Source organism: Crocodylus siamensis, chromosome 1 (assembly GCF_052110815.1).
Source record: "Crocodylus siamensis isolate JL-2025a chromosome 1, ASM5211081v1, whole genome shotgun sequence".
Taxonomy (NCBI): domain Eukaryota; kingdom Metazoa; phylum Chordata; order Crocodylia; family Crocodylidae; genus Crocodylus; species Crocodylus siamensis.
The window spans coordinates 49,704,555-49,719,054 of NC_143395.1; the positions used below are offsets into that span (position 1 = coordinate 49,704,555).

At 40.9% G+C, this 14,500-nt stretch overlaps 1 protein-coding gene across 1 annotated transcript in view; it reads right to left on the minus strand.

Annotated features, from left to right (window-relative positions):
- The window catches only part of EYS (EGF-like photoreceptor maintenance factor), a 1,897,540-nt gene that overhangs the window by 110,709 nt on the left and 1,772,331 nt on the right, over window positions 1-14,500 (minus strand). Inside the window, exon 43 of the mRNA XM_090034512.1 lies at window positions 9,401-9,583. Coding sequence (XP_089890638.1) covers window positions 9,401-9,583 — 183 coding nt within the window. The remainder of the gene's footprint in view (window positions 1-9,400; window positions 9,584-14,500) is intronic.

Sequence of the window (14,500 nt, forward strand, 5' to 3'; positions counted from 1 at the left end):
GATAGCACTTAGCACATGTTTTACTGCTTAAATGCTTATTAACTGCTAGTGTTTTATGTGTGGTTAGTATGTGCCAAGTGTAATATATAGCAAGGCCCTAAGTTACATATTACATTTAGACCATACTAAGGGCACTTAAAAGATAAGTATCTGCATGTTAAAGCTCATTAACTTGTGCTAGGGGCCCTCTGAATGTCTAAAATTATGCCACTTCAGGCAATGGTTAACTCTAGGCTGTGCTATTTAGCCTGTGTTAGGATAACTTTTAGTCTTTTTTGTGGGGATAAAACAAGCAATTTACAGTCCTCCAACATTCCAGGATGCACCACTCTCCTCCCCTCCCCCATACTCAGAGCAGGGGGAGCTTGGTGTCCTGAGCTTGGTGTCCTGGCTCCAAGCCATGCCCTGCTCTCCAGTCCTCTAGTGGCAAGTCAGAGTGATGGATGCAAGAAACAGCATTAATCCTTAACTTTGATTTTGTTATTATTCCAGAGACTTGGTGGGAGTGTCTATAAGTTCATTAATGTGCCTTTGCTACTGCGCATTAAATTTAATACCTCTACAGTCCACTGCATATTAAGTTGTTTCATGCAGATGCGCCCAGTATGGTCTAAGCATAACAAGTAACTTCACCCACACATTTATACTGCCTTTAGTGACAGGGAATTGGTAAATGATGGAGGGGCTTGATTTCAAGTGGAAGGAAATGCAGGCAAGAAGAACCAAGGACTATGGGTTCTAGGGGAGACTTTAACTTAGAAATTTACTCCCACCCTTTTCCAGAATAGTGGCATTTAATGTTTTCAGAGTGTGTAGAACATTCTCTGAACATTTTCTAGATTTTCATTTTAGGAACCATTTATTTGCAAGTCCATGGGAAATTATTTGATTTCATTAACCTTCAGCATTACACAGTCTGTTATCAGAAGAAATCCTTCACAAAAAGATTATTTTAAACTAGAGGAAAAGACAGACAAGTTCAGTTCTTATGCATCACAAAGAGGGCAATAAATGAAGCTTAGCAGTATCTGGTTTAAATGACTAAAACTATCTCTTATCATCAAACTCCAGAGAAGTCAAAAACATATACTCTTTTAATCACACTCCATACTTTAGATCAGGGGTTTCCAAAGTTTTTACGCTGTGGCCTGGCAAACTGCAGCCCAGAAGTGGCTGCAGCCTGGCAAACCATGGCCCAGCAGTCACAGCTGACCGTGGCCAGAGTTTCCAGCTGGCAGACAGGTAAGGATACCTCCTTACCTCTGGGTAAGGGGGTGGACCAAACCCTGCACTACCATGGGCCCTGCAGAAGAAGCCATGGCCTCTCTGCCCTGCTCTGGGGGGCCATGATTTGCTAGTCCACAGCCACTTTCTGTCTAGCATGCTTAAGGTTGCAAATATCATACCTCAGCAGAACTCTAATTTGGTTAATATGTTACTTAATCCAGAGTTGTTTCATAAAGGGTTGGTCAAGTTTTGTTATGTTTGATGCATACAGTAGGAACAAGTCTTTTTTCCCATCCTGTCATCTAGAGCTGCTAAATCTAAACTAAATGCTAAATACAGGAAGTCACTGATGGTTCTGTTAGGCCAGGCTATGTAGCATTAGTTAGCTAGGTCCCTCAAGTGATGGTGTACTGACCTAAGTCATTTTTTGCAGATGATTGCCTTTATAATGGAAAAGGTAGCTGTATGTACTTATTTCATTTTATTCTCTATATATACGCAATGAAAAGTACCTAAGCAAAGCAGCATCAGTGTCTGAAAAACATCTTAAAAGACGATCTAATGAAAATCAGCATCTCATGTAGACACTTTTTTTGTTGTAGTAATAATTAAACTGCACTGTTGAAAAACCGGAACATAATTATACTGGTACTAGGATACTGTAGATGAACATGGGAGAAATCTGTTCTTTCTGTTCACAGGCCAACCCTCTGAATAGTGTCCAGAAAGAACTAATAAAACTATTTGACGGTTGTAAGCAAAAGACTGCCAACACTGGCCTTCAGGGTTTAATTATATTTTATAAAGGCATAGAAAGGTCATTTTAGAAAGGTCTTTGCAGCAGCATGATATTAATGGCACTTTGTAACAAACTTCAAAATGTTATAATGATCAAAATAAATTGTAATATCTAAACATACTGCTGAACAATAATTTTTCTCAACACTCACTGGAGGTAATCTTGTCATTGAGATAAAATGACTGAACATCTACAGTGGATTTTTAATGCTTCCTATATGATTGCACTAATCTATCATAATAGAGGATTATAGGAGGAGCAAACAGAATAGAAAGAGGATAAGAGTCACCAGAACACAAGTTAAGGAAGAAAATAAGCCTGCCTGTTGGCTTCTCAAGGAAGATGGAAGCTTATTTTGCCAGACAGAAGATTTGAACACCCATTCATTAAAATATGGTTTTTATTAAAAATTCTGTGATTCTATGAAAAGGGGGTTGGGGTTGGATTGTAGTATGTAATGGAAATCTAGAAACGTATGGATGCAGAAGGTATTTAATTAAGAAAAGGAGAGAACAAGGTTGGACCCACATTTATTTAATGGTTTTGGCCCATATTCACATAGGAACTTAGGTATGGTAATGCACTGTCAGCTCACTTAAATGTTGGTTGTGGAGTTCTGGGAGTAGAGCCCCATACAGTGAATGGGAGAGTCAAGCATGTCACAGTGAGAGTCAGAACAGCCAATATGCTGAACAGGAGGCAGCTCTGCAAGCTAACAGGAAACACTGAAGTGCAGGGCGTGCTGAAATTCTACCTCTCTACCAGACTCTGAGGGTGAGATGTATAACTCAAAACGGCCTCCTGCATTTAGTCATTGTTTTGTGTACAGATCCCTGGGGTTATTCCTTTAAGTGTGCTTTCAAGTTGGTAGGAATGGGATGCACCTTAGTGTAAGGAAGACATTGGTGGAGGTAATTTCAAAGCCATTAGCTATCCTCTTTGAGAATTCCTGAAAGTTAGGCGAGGTCCTGAATGATTGGAAAAATGAAATATAGTGCTCAACATTAGGAAAAGGAAGAAGGAGGATCTGGGACCTTTCAGACCAATCAACCTGACCTCTATATCTGGAAAGATCATGGAGCAAGTTCTCAAGGAATCTACTGGGAAGCACCCAGTAGAGAACAAGGTGACCAGAAACTACCAGCATGGATTTATGAAGAGCAAGTCATGCCTGATCAACCCGATCTGCTTCTATGATAAGGTAACAGGGTCTGTGGATGGGGGAAGAGCAGTAGATACGATATAACTCAACTTTAGCAAGGCTTTTAACACTATCTCTCATGACATTCTCATTAACAAACTAAGGAAATACAGACTAGATGGAAGTACTGTAGGGGCGATACATAACTGGTTGGATCATCATACACAATACATAGTCCTCAGTGGCTTACTATCCAGTTGGGAGTAGTGTAAAGAAGTTTCCCAGAGTGAAGTGAAGTTTCCCAGAGTTCTGTCTGGGGTCCAGTACTATTCAGTATCTTAATGATTTGGCTGATGGGATACTGTGTCTGTTTACTATATTTTGGGGTGACAGCAAGGTGGGTGGAATTACAGACACCCTAGAGAGTAGGGATAGGATCCAAAATAACCTGAATAGATTGAAAAAAATGGTCCATAATCAACAAGATGAGATTCAACAAAGTGCAAAGTCCTGTACTTGGAATGAAATAAGTGCATGCACAAAAATAGACTGGGGATTGAGTGGCTATGCTGCAGGACTGCAGATGAGGACTTTGAGGTTACAGGAGACCATAAACTGATATGAGCCAGCCTTTGTTGTGTCCTTGTTGTGAAAAAAGCCAGCAGTGTACTGAGTTGGATTAACAGGAGTGTCACTTAAAAATCAAGGAAAGAGATTCTTCCCTTTTTTCAGGACAGGTGAGGCCTCACCCGGAAGAGTGTCCAGTTTTGGGCCCCACATTTCAAGAAGGATGTGGACAGATTGGAGAGAGTCAAGCACAGAGCAACAAAAATAATTAGAGGCTTGGGAAAACATTCTTATGAGGAAAGGCTGAAAGAACTGGGTAATTTAGTATGGCGAAGAGAAAACTAGGGGGGATTTGATAGCAGTCTTCAAATACCTGAAGGGAGATTATCAAGAGGATAGAAATGGGTTTTTCTCTGTGACTGTAAGGGACACAACTAGGAACAGTATCCTCAAGCTTCAGCAGGAGAATTGTAGGTTGGAAATGAAGAGGAAACTTCTGACTATGAGTGTGGTCACATATTGGACAAGCTACCTGGAAAAGTTGTGAAATCTCCATCCTTGGAAATTTTTAAGAGCATGTTAGACAGACACTTGGTTGAGATGGTATAGTCAAGCTTGAATAGGGAGCTGGACTAGATGACCTTGGCTAAGTATAGAGAGTCAACAACCCTGAGGCTGAGTCGATTCAGTCTTTGTAGGTTAGTCTAGGCTGCAAAAATTAAACTGAGAAACAACTGGATACACATTTACCTTTGATTCAGGAAATGCAGCCACATGGCTGCAGTGGCTTAGGTCAGAAGCCAAGGGGTGTTAGGCCATGGCGGTCCGGCACTTAGTCTTCCTGCTACCCCTCAGGCCTCTGGAATTTGTAATCCAGCATCACAGAAGCAGGACTGCAGGGTTGTTCATCACGTCTTCTGCTTGCTTCCAGGTGCCTCTGGGATTTGTAGTCCACAGTCACAGGGAAGCCTTAGGTGGGAGATGGTCTGTGGCAATGCTTTGGGCCACGTGCAGTAGCAAAAATTTAGGCACCTGTGTAACTTTACTGATGAAAATTTAGGTGCCTAAATGGTTAGGAGGGGCTTTTGTGGGTTATGGTTTGGGATTTAACCATCAAAATTCTGCCTAAGTACTTTTTTGATTCTGGCTTTTCATTAGTTAATTAGAAGAAAGAAAGGGAAGAATATACTGATGTAGTGCATGATGATGCTAACTTGGATTAATAAGAAGAAAATAAGAAAGGGGATACATAAACTAAGTATCAAGCAATTTCCTGACAGAAAAAAATCTTACAGGAGGTAAAAGTACCTCCCCAAGAGAAAAATGGTGGAAGTTTATTTGCATAAGATAATTAAAAAAGGACTTACTGAAACAACAGCATATCTTCTCTATGGAATAAGAGAAGTCCTCCTACCAAGAAATGAAGTTTTCCTGCAGATGGCTAAAACAGTTTGCTAAATCCTTGCACTTACCTAGTTTTAAAAATAGAGAGTTAAAGCTGCTATACAGAGATTTAAATGGTCTCCATTTATTTTCTAATTTTACTTCAAGTTTGTGTTCTGGTGCCCTCTGATGACTGAACGTGGAATTTCATGGAAACATATGTTATAAGAACCCAGTACAGTACTGTTGTTTTTCGTAGATGTATCATGAGACTAGATGTTCTGGTTAATGAAAATATTGAAACATCACTTCAAAGTCTTTTTTTAAAACTCAAGACAGCCAAAGATAGCTGTGAGAATAATGACTAATCCCTATATTGACCATTCAGCAGTTTTTTTATGTAGAATACCGTATTTCCCTGAATCCAAGATGACCCTGAATTTAAGACGATCCCCCAATTATTAGATTCCTGAAGTGGAAAATTATAAATTTATGTCCGAAATGATGTTTTGGGAGGGTTGTCTTAAATTCATCCCCTCCACCACTGTTACAGGGAAAGTAGTGGCAGGGAAAGCAGCAGCTGGGGACTGGCAGCCTATCCCACAGTCTTTGTCTCTCCCTTGCCACTTATCCCCTGTGCCTGCTCCTCTGCTGCCTGCTTCCCCATGTGCTTTCCACTTCCTGCCACTCGTCCTCCTCTGGTGCCTGCCCATCCCTCCCTGCCTTTGCAGTCACTCTGTCTCTGTCCCTACCATGGTGGAAAGGCACACCTGGCCAGTAGCAGCAACTTTGGCTCCAGCCCCAGTTGGGGCCAGGATCAGAGCCACAGCAGCTCCCCCACCACTCCACATCCCTCTTTCCCATGCTCCACCCTGCTCTGTGTATCCCTTTTCCCATGCACCACATGCTCCATTCCCATGTCCTTTCCCTGCACTCTCATCATGCCATGCTCACCTTCCCCTGCACTCTTCCTTATGGTCCCTTAACACTGCATTCATGTTCCCCTGTGCCCTTCCCTGTGTTTCATGTGTCCCTTTCCCCTTGCCAGACCCATTTCTTCACCCATGATCTTCATGCTGCCCCTTCCCCCATGCTTCCCCACCACACCATGTGTCCATTCCCTGTGCTGCTCCAAGCATTGCACTCCTCCCTGCACTGCATGCCCTCTTTCCTACCTCCTTCCCTATGCCCCGCTTGCTCAGTGTCTCTTCCCCAGACAAATCCTCTGCTGCCCTTAACCCCACGCTTCCTCCCCACACCACACATCCCCTTCCCTGTGCTCCCCACTGCACTGTCCACTCTCCTCCACTCCACACACCTACTATCTGCCACATGAGCCACCTTGGTCTCATCCAGACCTGCAGCAGCTGCTTTCCTGGCCTAAATCTAAGACAAAGGTTCCCTGCTCTCTCTCTCTCTCTCTCTCTTTCTCTCTCTCCCCGCCCCCTGCTGCTGAATAAACCCATGTAATTAAAAGAGGACTTACTACAAAACACAGAAGGGTGAGTAAATCTGTCTGTATATGTGTAATATAGGCAAGACAACGTTCATATTACATGCGTGTTTTAGTGAAATTCTAGGCAATTCTTACCATTTATTCCATTTGTTTACTAACTGTATTTTCCCCATCCCTTGCAATGAAACTGAACACCTCTGTCTTATTTATGCTTAGTCACGTTTCTTAACACTTTCAACTTGGAGTCATCTACACTTGTTCACTTTGTGTGAAATTGAGTTCCTCTCACTGAAAGATTGTTGAAATAGCACTGAATGTCTGTGACCTCTTCTTGTCCTTAAAAAAGGAGGTATGAATATTATTTAGTGTTTGGACAATACAAAATACTACCCGCATAGGTGATAGATTGCCTAACACCACATTCAGATTGGTGAGCTGAGTCATTTCTAATAATGATAAACCCAGTACAGCAAATGGCTCAAAGCTGTTTATGCCCATAATAAGTAGATAGATTGGGTGGGGTAATGTTCATCAAGAGTGAACAGATAGAACTGATGAAACAGCACTATTGCTGAAAATGAGTACCGCTAAATTGATAATGACTGCAGTTTAGCTAGTGGTAAAGACCATGTTTTGAGCCAGCTGAGAAACCAAAGCCTTGAGCCTTCAAGCACTAGATAGCTATTTAGCATTGTAAATCCTGCACTCCTTTAGATTAATTTTAAGCAGATCTACCTAATGCTGGGCAAATTCCTAGTAGAAATGCACTAGTTAATCCTTGATGAAGTCAGTTTGGTTTGCCTAACAAATTACTGAATTAAGTTAAACTGATTTAAAACAAAAGCTAGCTAAAGCAAGGCATTTGTCACTAATGCAAGTTATTCTTGTTCATGTGAAGTCATCTATCAGAGTAAACAATGAAGAATTAGATTTTTTTAAAATCAGAAAGTGAATTGAAAGTGGCTGTTTTATCATGAGGAGGTAGAGAAGTAGTTCCAAATAGTCCAGGAAACTTGAACAGTAGAAGAGAGGGGAGGAGGGGGAGATGCAGAAAAAATACAAAAAAAAAAAATGCTAAAAAGCCAAGTGTGTTAAAAATAGTGTGTTTCCTATTATTTTCTCTCTATTTCTTATGTCTAGCTCATACAACAGTGCATGAAACCTTCCCAAACATGTTTTTAAAATAGCTACTTTTGAAATCTCACTCTCTTAAAACTACAAAGAAGGGTTGTTCACCTTTTTATCTCCCTGGAGCATTAGCTTTTCCTGTTAACTGAAACTATATTTGTGACCTATTGACTTATGAGGAAAGACTAAGGGAACTGGGCTTGTTTAGTCTAGAGAAGAGGAGACTGAGAGGGGATTTAATAGCAGCCTTCAACTACCTGAAGGAGGGTTTGAAAGAGGATGGAGCTAGACTGTTCTCAGTGCTGGCGGATAACAGAACAATGGAGCAATGGTCTCAAGTTGCAGCAAGGGAAGTTTAGGTTAGATATGAGGAAAAATGTTCTCACTAGAAGGGGAGAAGGGTAGTAAAACACTGGAACAGATTGCCCAGAGAGGTGGTGGAAACTCCATCCTTGGAGGTTTTCAAGTTCTGGCTAGATAAAGCTTTGGCTGGGAAGACCTAGTTGGGGGTGGTCCTGCTTTGAGCAGGGGGTTGGACTAGATGACCTCCTGAGGTCCCTTCCAACCCTAATTTTCTATGATGCTATGAAAGACATACAGGTTAGGTCACTGACATTACTAAGTTTAAATCTGAAGAAAGATTATCATACCAAATGACAAAAAGCAACCCATGCAGAAAAGCCCAAAGAACAAAAGTTACAGAAATGAGTTCCAGGACAGCATATGAGACAAATAAAGAGTTTTGATCAAAGTAACTCTGAAATCATCTCTTGTCTATGACTGAATTTTTTTTCTGAGATTTTTTCACTACTGATATTGCAGAGCCCTAATGGGTAGGAAAATGTGGGAATGTTCATGTCAGTAGGGAACCACGTATCTCTGTAGACAGTCTAGATGTCAAAATAGTAGAAAACGTTAGCAGATGTTGGTGGCTTGTCTATACCAGCCTTCTCAGTGCTCCACTCCTGAAGGGACTGCACTCCAGTGCTATGGGGGAATTCAAATTAAGTCTAGTGTAGAGAACTCCACAACATTCAATAATGTACTAACTGTGATCATGTTTAAGCATGGTTGTTTCTTTAACGAGTAAAAATATATATTTTTGTTTCTTGTTACTCAGTTACATGAATGTAACAAGTATGGCTCTAATTTCAGCGTGGACAGGGCCTGATATTTAGGTAGCATTAGTTTACATTATATTAACTTGAGCTTCAAGACTAGAAGATCCATGGTTCTACACTTGGTCTGCTACCCAACAAAGGGCTTGAGGCACACAGGCTTGTGGACTGATTTTCAGACACAAAATGGAGTACCATGCTGGGATATATTCCACATCTGATCAGAATGGGGCCAAAATAAATAGAAATCAGTTATCAAATTTGTGTTTGTGGTACAAAACAGTAAGAGAAGCTTCACTCTATGCTTTCCCTTTGTTTTATTAATAAATCTGGGAGCTTTTCCAATCACCATAAATTACTATAATTCTTTTTATGAAATCACTGTATTGTTTGATTCTTTTGATTGATGTTTATTTATAGAATAATTTTATTGAAATATTTTCTCTTAATAAAATATATATTCAAAACACAAGCGCACAAAAATAAATCTATGCATACTTCACTCTTCCAATACTAAGTACGTTGTTCTTCATGGTTTAGCATGCTCCTAAAGAAAAGTTAAAAATATTAAAACAACTCACCTTGGCCCTTGTGTCCAGTGAAAAATATCAGGTTATCTTGTAATGCTGAGTGGTGATTTGCCAACAGAAATTTTAGGTGAAATTCATAGTAGAAGCTGATATTTGGGATTGCAGAATAGGCTAGAAATGAAGTATAGCCAAAAGCATCTATGCCACTGAAGCTGGGATGGCTAATATTGATAGCTGCACAAAGAAAAAGAAATTAAGTTTTAGGGCAAATCTTTCTAAAATGTATCTATTAAGGTCTATGTATAACAGTTTATTTTAGTGCTTATACATTATAAATGGTGCTAATTATTTATTGTTGTAATGCTACTATTGTGTATATACACACATTTATATACAAACATATATAGGCATATTTGTGTATAAATCACCTTCTATTTGAGTCTAACCACTTAGCTTTTAGGCCATAATAAAAGAGGGTTATTTTACAACAGAATTATTGGCAAATGGAGCCACCTGCTGGCCCCTAAGAAGTATTTTTTTATACATAGAAACAAGATTTACTCACAGCTGAAAGAAACAGAAGTCCCAAAGGAAGTTCTTCAGTTCATATTAACACTGTCACTGGTGTGCGTGTGCGCGCGCGTGTGTGTGTGTGTGTGTGGAGAAGAGTGTACATAAGAGCATATTGTGGAGGCTTAAGGAATGCACAGACAAAATAAAATACAAACAATAGCTTCTCTGGTAAGTAAAAGCTAAACTGGAACAACTTGCCCTTGAATGAAACAGGGCAAAGTGCCTCTTATTTAGCTTTCACTTACCATCACAGACAGATGAACATCTATACCACACTAAGTCCCTGCTCCCTTTTAACTCACCATACTTTTTCATTAGTTCCTATACACTAAATATTAATGGAACTAGATGTCCATAACAAAATTAAATAGATGAAAACAGTTCAAGGAACTACATATTTCTGTTGTCTGCAGACTGACCCTTGCTGTATCATCTGAGTTATTTGACACATAAAGGGAAACGACCCATTAAAAATATTCAAAATTTTAGAATTTACAAAAATTAACAATAATTTTTTCATAGACATTCATAAAGTCATAGACATTAGGGGCTGGAAGGGACCATGCAAGATCATCGAGTTCAGCCCCGCTGCCATTGACTCTACCCACTAATTTTTATGATTTTTTAAATTTTGGACTGTGCGTTCTCAGGAAAATGAAGGAGATTTCCTTGTGACAAGCTTTGAACACAAAGACCAAAATTAAGTCTGCCATTTGTATATCCTTGCTTCTCCACAGCTGCCCCTACTGCTGAATATTCACGTGACAGAAGATACATATTGTCTGAACATGGAAAGAAGTACATATGCAGACTTTGCCATGATTATCCACACCTCTTGCACTTCAGACATGGATTAATCCACATCCAGCTAAACTTTAAACCTGTTTGAAAACTGCAGCAAGTGCATCCTGTTCTTTAAACAACATTTTATACAAATAACACACTATGAGTTGCTCTGAGATCTTTCATGACTCTCAGGAGATTTTCTCCTACTCCAGTAATCCCCTTTCAGGTCTCTGGGCTTTAACAGTCACCTGCCTTGGGATGGAAATGGGCAATTCTCTCACTCAAGAGACTGGGTCCTGGTTGCAATCCATTATGACTCATTTGGATGATCTCATCATATCTGACTGAAATTTGGACCCTACAGCACTGGTCCCTCCAGAAGCAATGAAGTAATTGGTGACCAAAATGCATCCTTAAAGCAAGGTATCATTTACTTAACACAAAGGCCACGTAAGAAGAAACAGATCTTAAACAACAAGCTAGCTATCTATACACATCTGCTTTTCCTTAATACTTAATGTTCACTGGATTTGGGAAGGCCCAGCTCTTTCCTAGGGCTCCACAGTGGCGGCCAGCTAATTTCCCTATTACAGCTCATTGACACTTATCTCATGTAACTGTTTCATTCTTTTCATCTGAGAAGTAATTCTTAGCACTTTACTATCCTTTTGTTTCTAGTTCCCAGGTTGACAAAAGAGGTCGTTACTTGGACCTGGATCCTAGGAGAAGACAAGGTAAAGGTGTACCTTATAGATTAACTGAAGGATTTCATGAGCAACAGATGATGAAGTGAGCTGTTGCTTGTGATTCAGTTAGTCCAGCGGTGTCAGATATGGGGCCAGATGAAGGTTGCTGGGCTGGTCTGTGAACTGGATCTGGCTGCACCAGAGCCAGCTCTGCACCAGAGTCAGCCCCATGTGCCACATGCTGTACGTGTGGCCAGTCCAGCCCCATGTGCTGCATGTGTCAGCCCCTCTCCAGGGCTTAATGTACGCATGGTGATTGGGGTGTGCACTGCATGGGGCACCCTGGCAGTCTGGTCCTGCATGTTGGCTCTTGGGCTAGTTTGGATCAAGCCTTAGGCTGTACACGCACACTAGAGCCAGCACACAGAGGCTGACATTGGGCACACGATGCATCTGGTTCCCTGCCAGATCAGCCCTGCATGCTGCCTCTGGCACAACCTGATCCTGACCAGCTCTATAGTCAGTGCACTGTGCCAGTCCATGTACTGCTTGTGGAGTGCAGGGTTGGTCCAAGGCCCACGGACTGGATCATAGGTCTCCATGGGCTGGATTCAGCCTGAGGGTTGTGTGTTTGACACCCTTGGCTGTATCCCGATGTGCAGGCACATGAGGTTTGTGGCACTGCAAACTTCTCTGTGACACCACAAACTGCATGCCTGGCATGTTACGATGTGCCCTGCATTGCATATTTGGAGTGCAGGGGAAAATTTTGCTACTGGGAAATCCCAGCAGCAAACCCCACCCCAACAAAACGTTGAGAAAAAATGCAGCATGGCATACGTGACAGAAGCATGCACGAGCAGACACAGAGACTTGGTCTTCCAGGGAGAAACTCTGGCTGCTGGCCAGAGTTTCTCCACTCCTTTAGTTGTGCCCTAGGTCTGCCACCATGCTGGGAGCCAGGAGGTGTGGGGAAAGGGTAGTTTGCCTGACATTGGGCAATTTGACCTATACCAAATTACACATGCAGGGAGGTGCACTGCAGCAAAGGGTTTTTTTTTGCTATTATATTAAAAAGTACTATTTTTGCTGCTGCAAGTGCGGATAACTCAGGGGGTGCACATGCACCCCCTGAGTTATCCTATAAGATTAATTTTCTGCCTGACTTCAGACTAACACAGATACATACCTCTCTCTGGATCCTGGGAGTATATAATTGATTTATAATTGCTACCACAAGTGCTTCCCTGAATGCCACTTAACTGGGGAGCCATTGTGGTAGTTAGTCATAATCGTCTGAAGCTGAATTAGTGCCTGATAAGTAAGCTGTTCCTAATAAAAGCTCAAGCCTCTCTGAACAGGGTTGGTCTCTAAGGTGCCACCCTGCCCTACTTTTGCTTGGGGAGTCACTGTATCACCTCCCTATTTGTCCTACTCAACGCCTCCTACTCAGCTAGATCAATACATGGATAGAAGAAAGTCTTATGAACTATTCTACAATGACTTTCTCTCACTAACAAGAAATTAGTATTCTCAGTGCGCTGTTCTTTCAGCTAAGAAACAAAATCTACTGGTATTCATGGGAGACGAGACAAAGGAACAGTGGCACCAACTTCACAATATTGGATTTTTAATCAAATAATTGAAACTTGGTAGTAGCAAAACTTGACTTGCTTCCAGGTTTTGCTGTGCCACCTGTCATCTGTGCTGCTGTCTATAGCATGTCTTAGACTATGGATTCTCTGTTTGGGAGGAAGTCTAAACTGCTTCTGCAACACTCTTGAAATTCCCAGTGAAAACTAAGTTGCATTCCTCCACTTCCACTTTGTGTATACCAAACCCTGATCTATTATCCCTAATAATCCTAAACAATGAGGATTATTAGGGATAATAACTCCTGCTTTTGTGATCTTTGTCTCTGGCTTGCTTGAGATGGGTGCTGGGCTGTGTCCCTAGAGTGTCCTCAGTGCCGGGAGTACTCTAGGTGGAAACAGTCGATGTGACTTAGTTTTGGCATCAGTCTTGAGAGTACTGTGGGTAGGTAATCTAAACATGCCCACAGACATGTCATGAATGATGCCAGGGAGCTTGTTTTCTTATGGATAAATGGGAAAGGATGTTATGAACCATTTGTTCTGTTGTAACATGAGATCACAGAAAGGACAAAGTTGGCAAACACTGGTTTGGGTTCATTGCAGAAGTGAGGCATGGTGCATTCAAAAAAATCTAATTGACATTTAATTCTAACCAATAATTTGTTTAAAACCTCCTCCAAGTCACACTTTAATTCTTATTATTCTATCTGAATACACAAGATTATACATATGTGTGGCATGGGATTCATGAGAAGAAAAATATGATAAAGAAATAAACCTCTCTCTCTCAAGACTGCTGCCAAAACTAAGCTGAACTAACTCCTATTTTAGGTGGTGTGTTATAATACATTTTTTCTTGTACATTGACTTGGGTCTACATGTGAGTTACAGGGACCCTTGCATCTATTTTCATGTATACATGCCACACAAAATAGATCTGTGTATCAAAAGCATTGTACACACAATTAGATTGCCTTAGCTACATTAAGCAAATATACATGAATGCTCACATACTAGAGATGGGAATTTTTCTCTACAGACAATGAAGAACTGGCCATAAGCTTTTGGACAGAACAAATTCTTTGTCAAAAAAATGGCCTTTTTCAGAACAATTTATTTTTGTAAAATGAATAAAATAGTGACAATTTGTTTTTGGGACATGTTAATCATGTTTTAAATAACAGCATCTTTTTTACTTATTAAAAATAATTAATAACTTCTTCTTGTTTTTTGTTGTTGTTTTAGCCAGCTCTGCCTAGTGTGAACGTTAAGTAGAATTACCATATTTTCTCACAGAATACCTGCATCTTCCCCCCCCCCACAACCAGCTGATTAAAAGAGACGCATTTTATATGCACAAAAAATGGATCCCCATCAGTCTGGAAATTTGGTGTTGGGAGGGTGGTGGTAGTGTCAAATATTATGGCTCTGGGACCCACAGCAGCTAATGCTGCCACCAGTCTTCCACTGCCAAATTTCTGGACCTGTGGACTCAAAGCTGGATGACATGG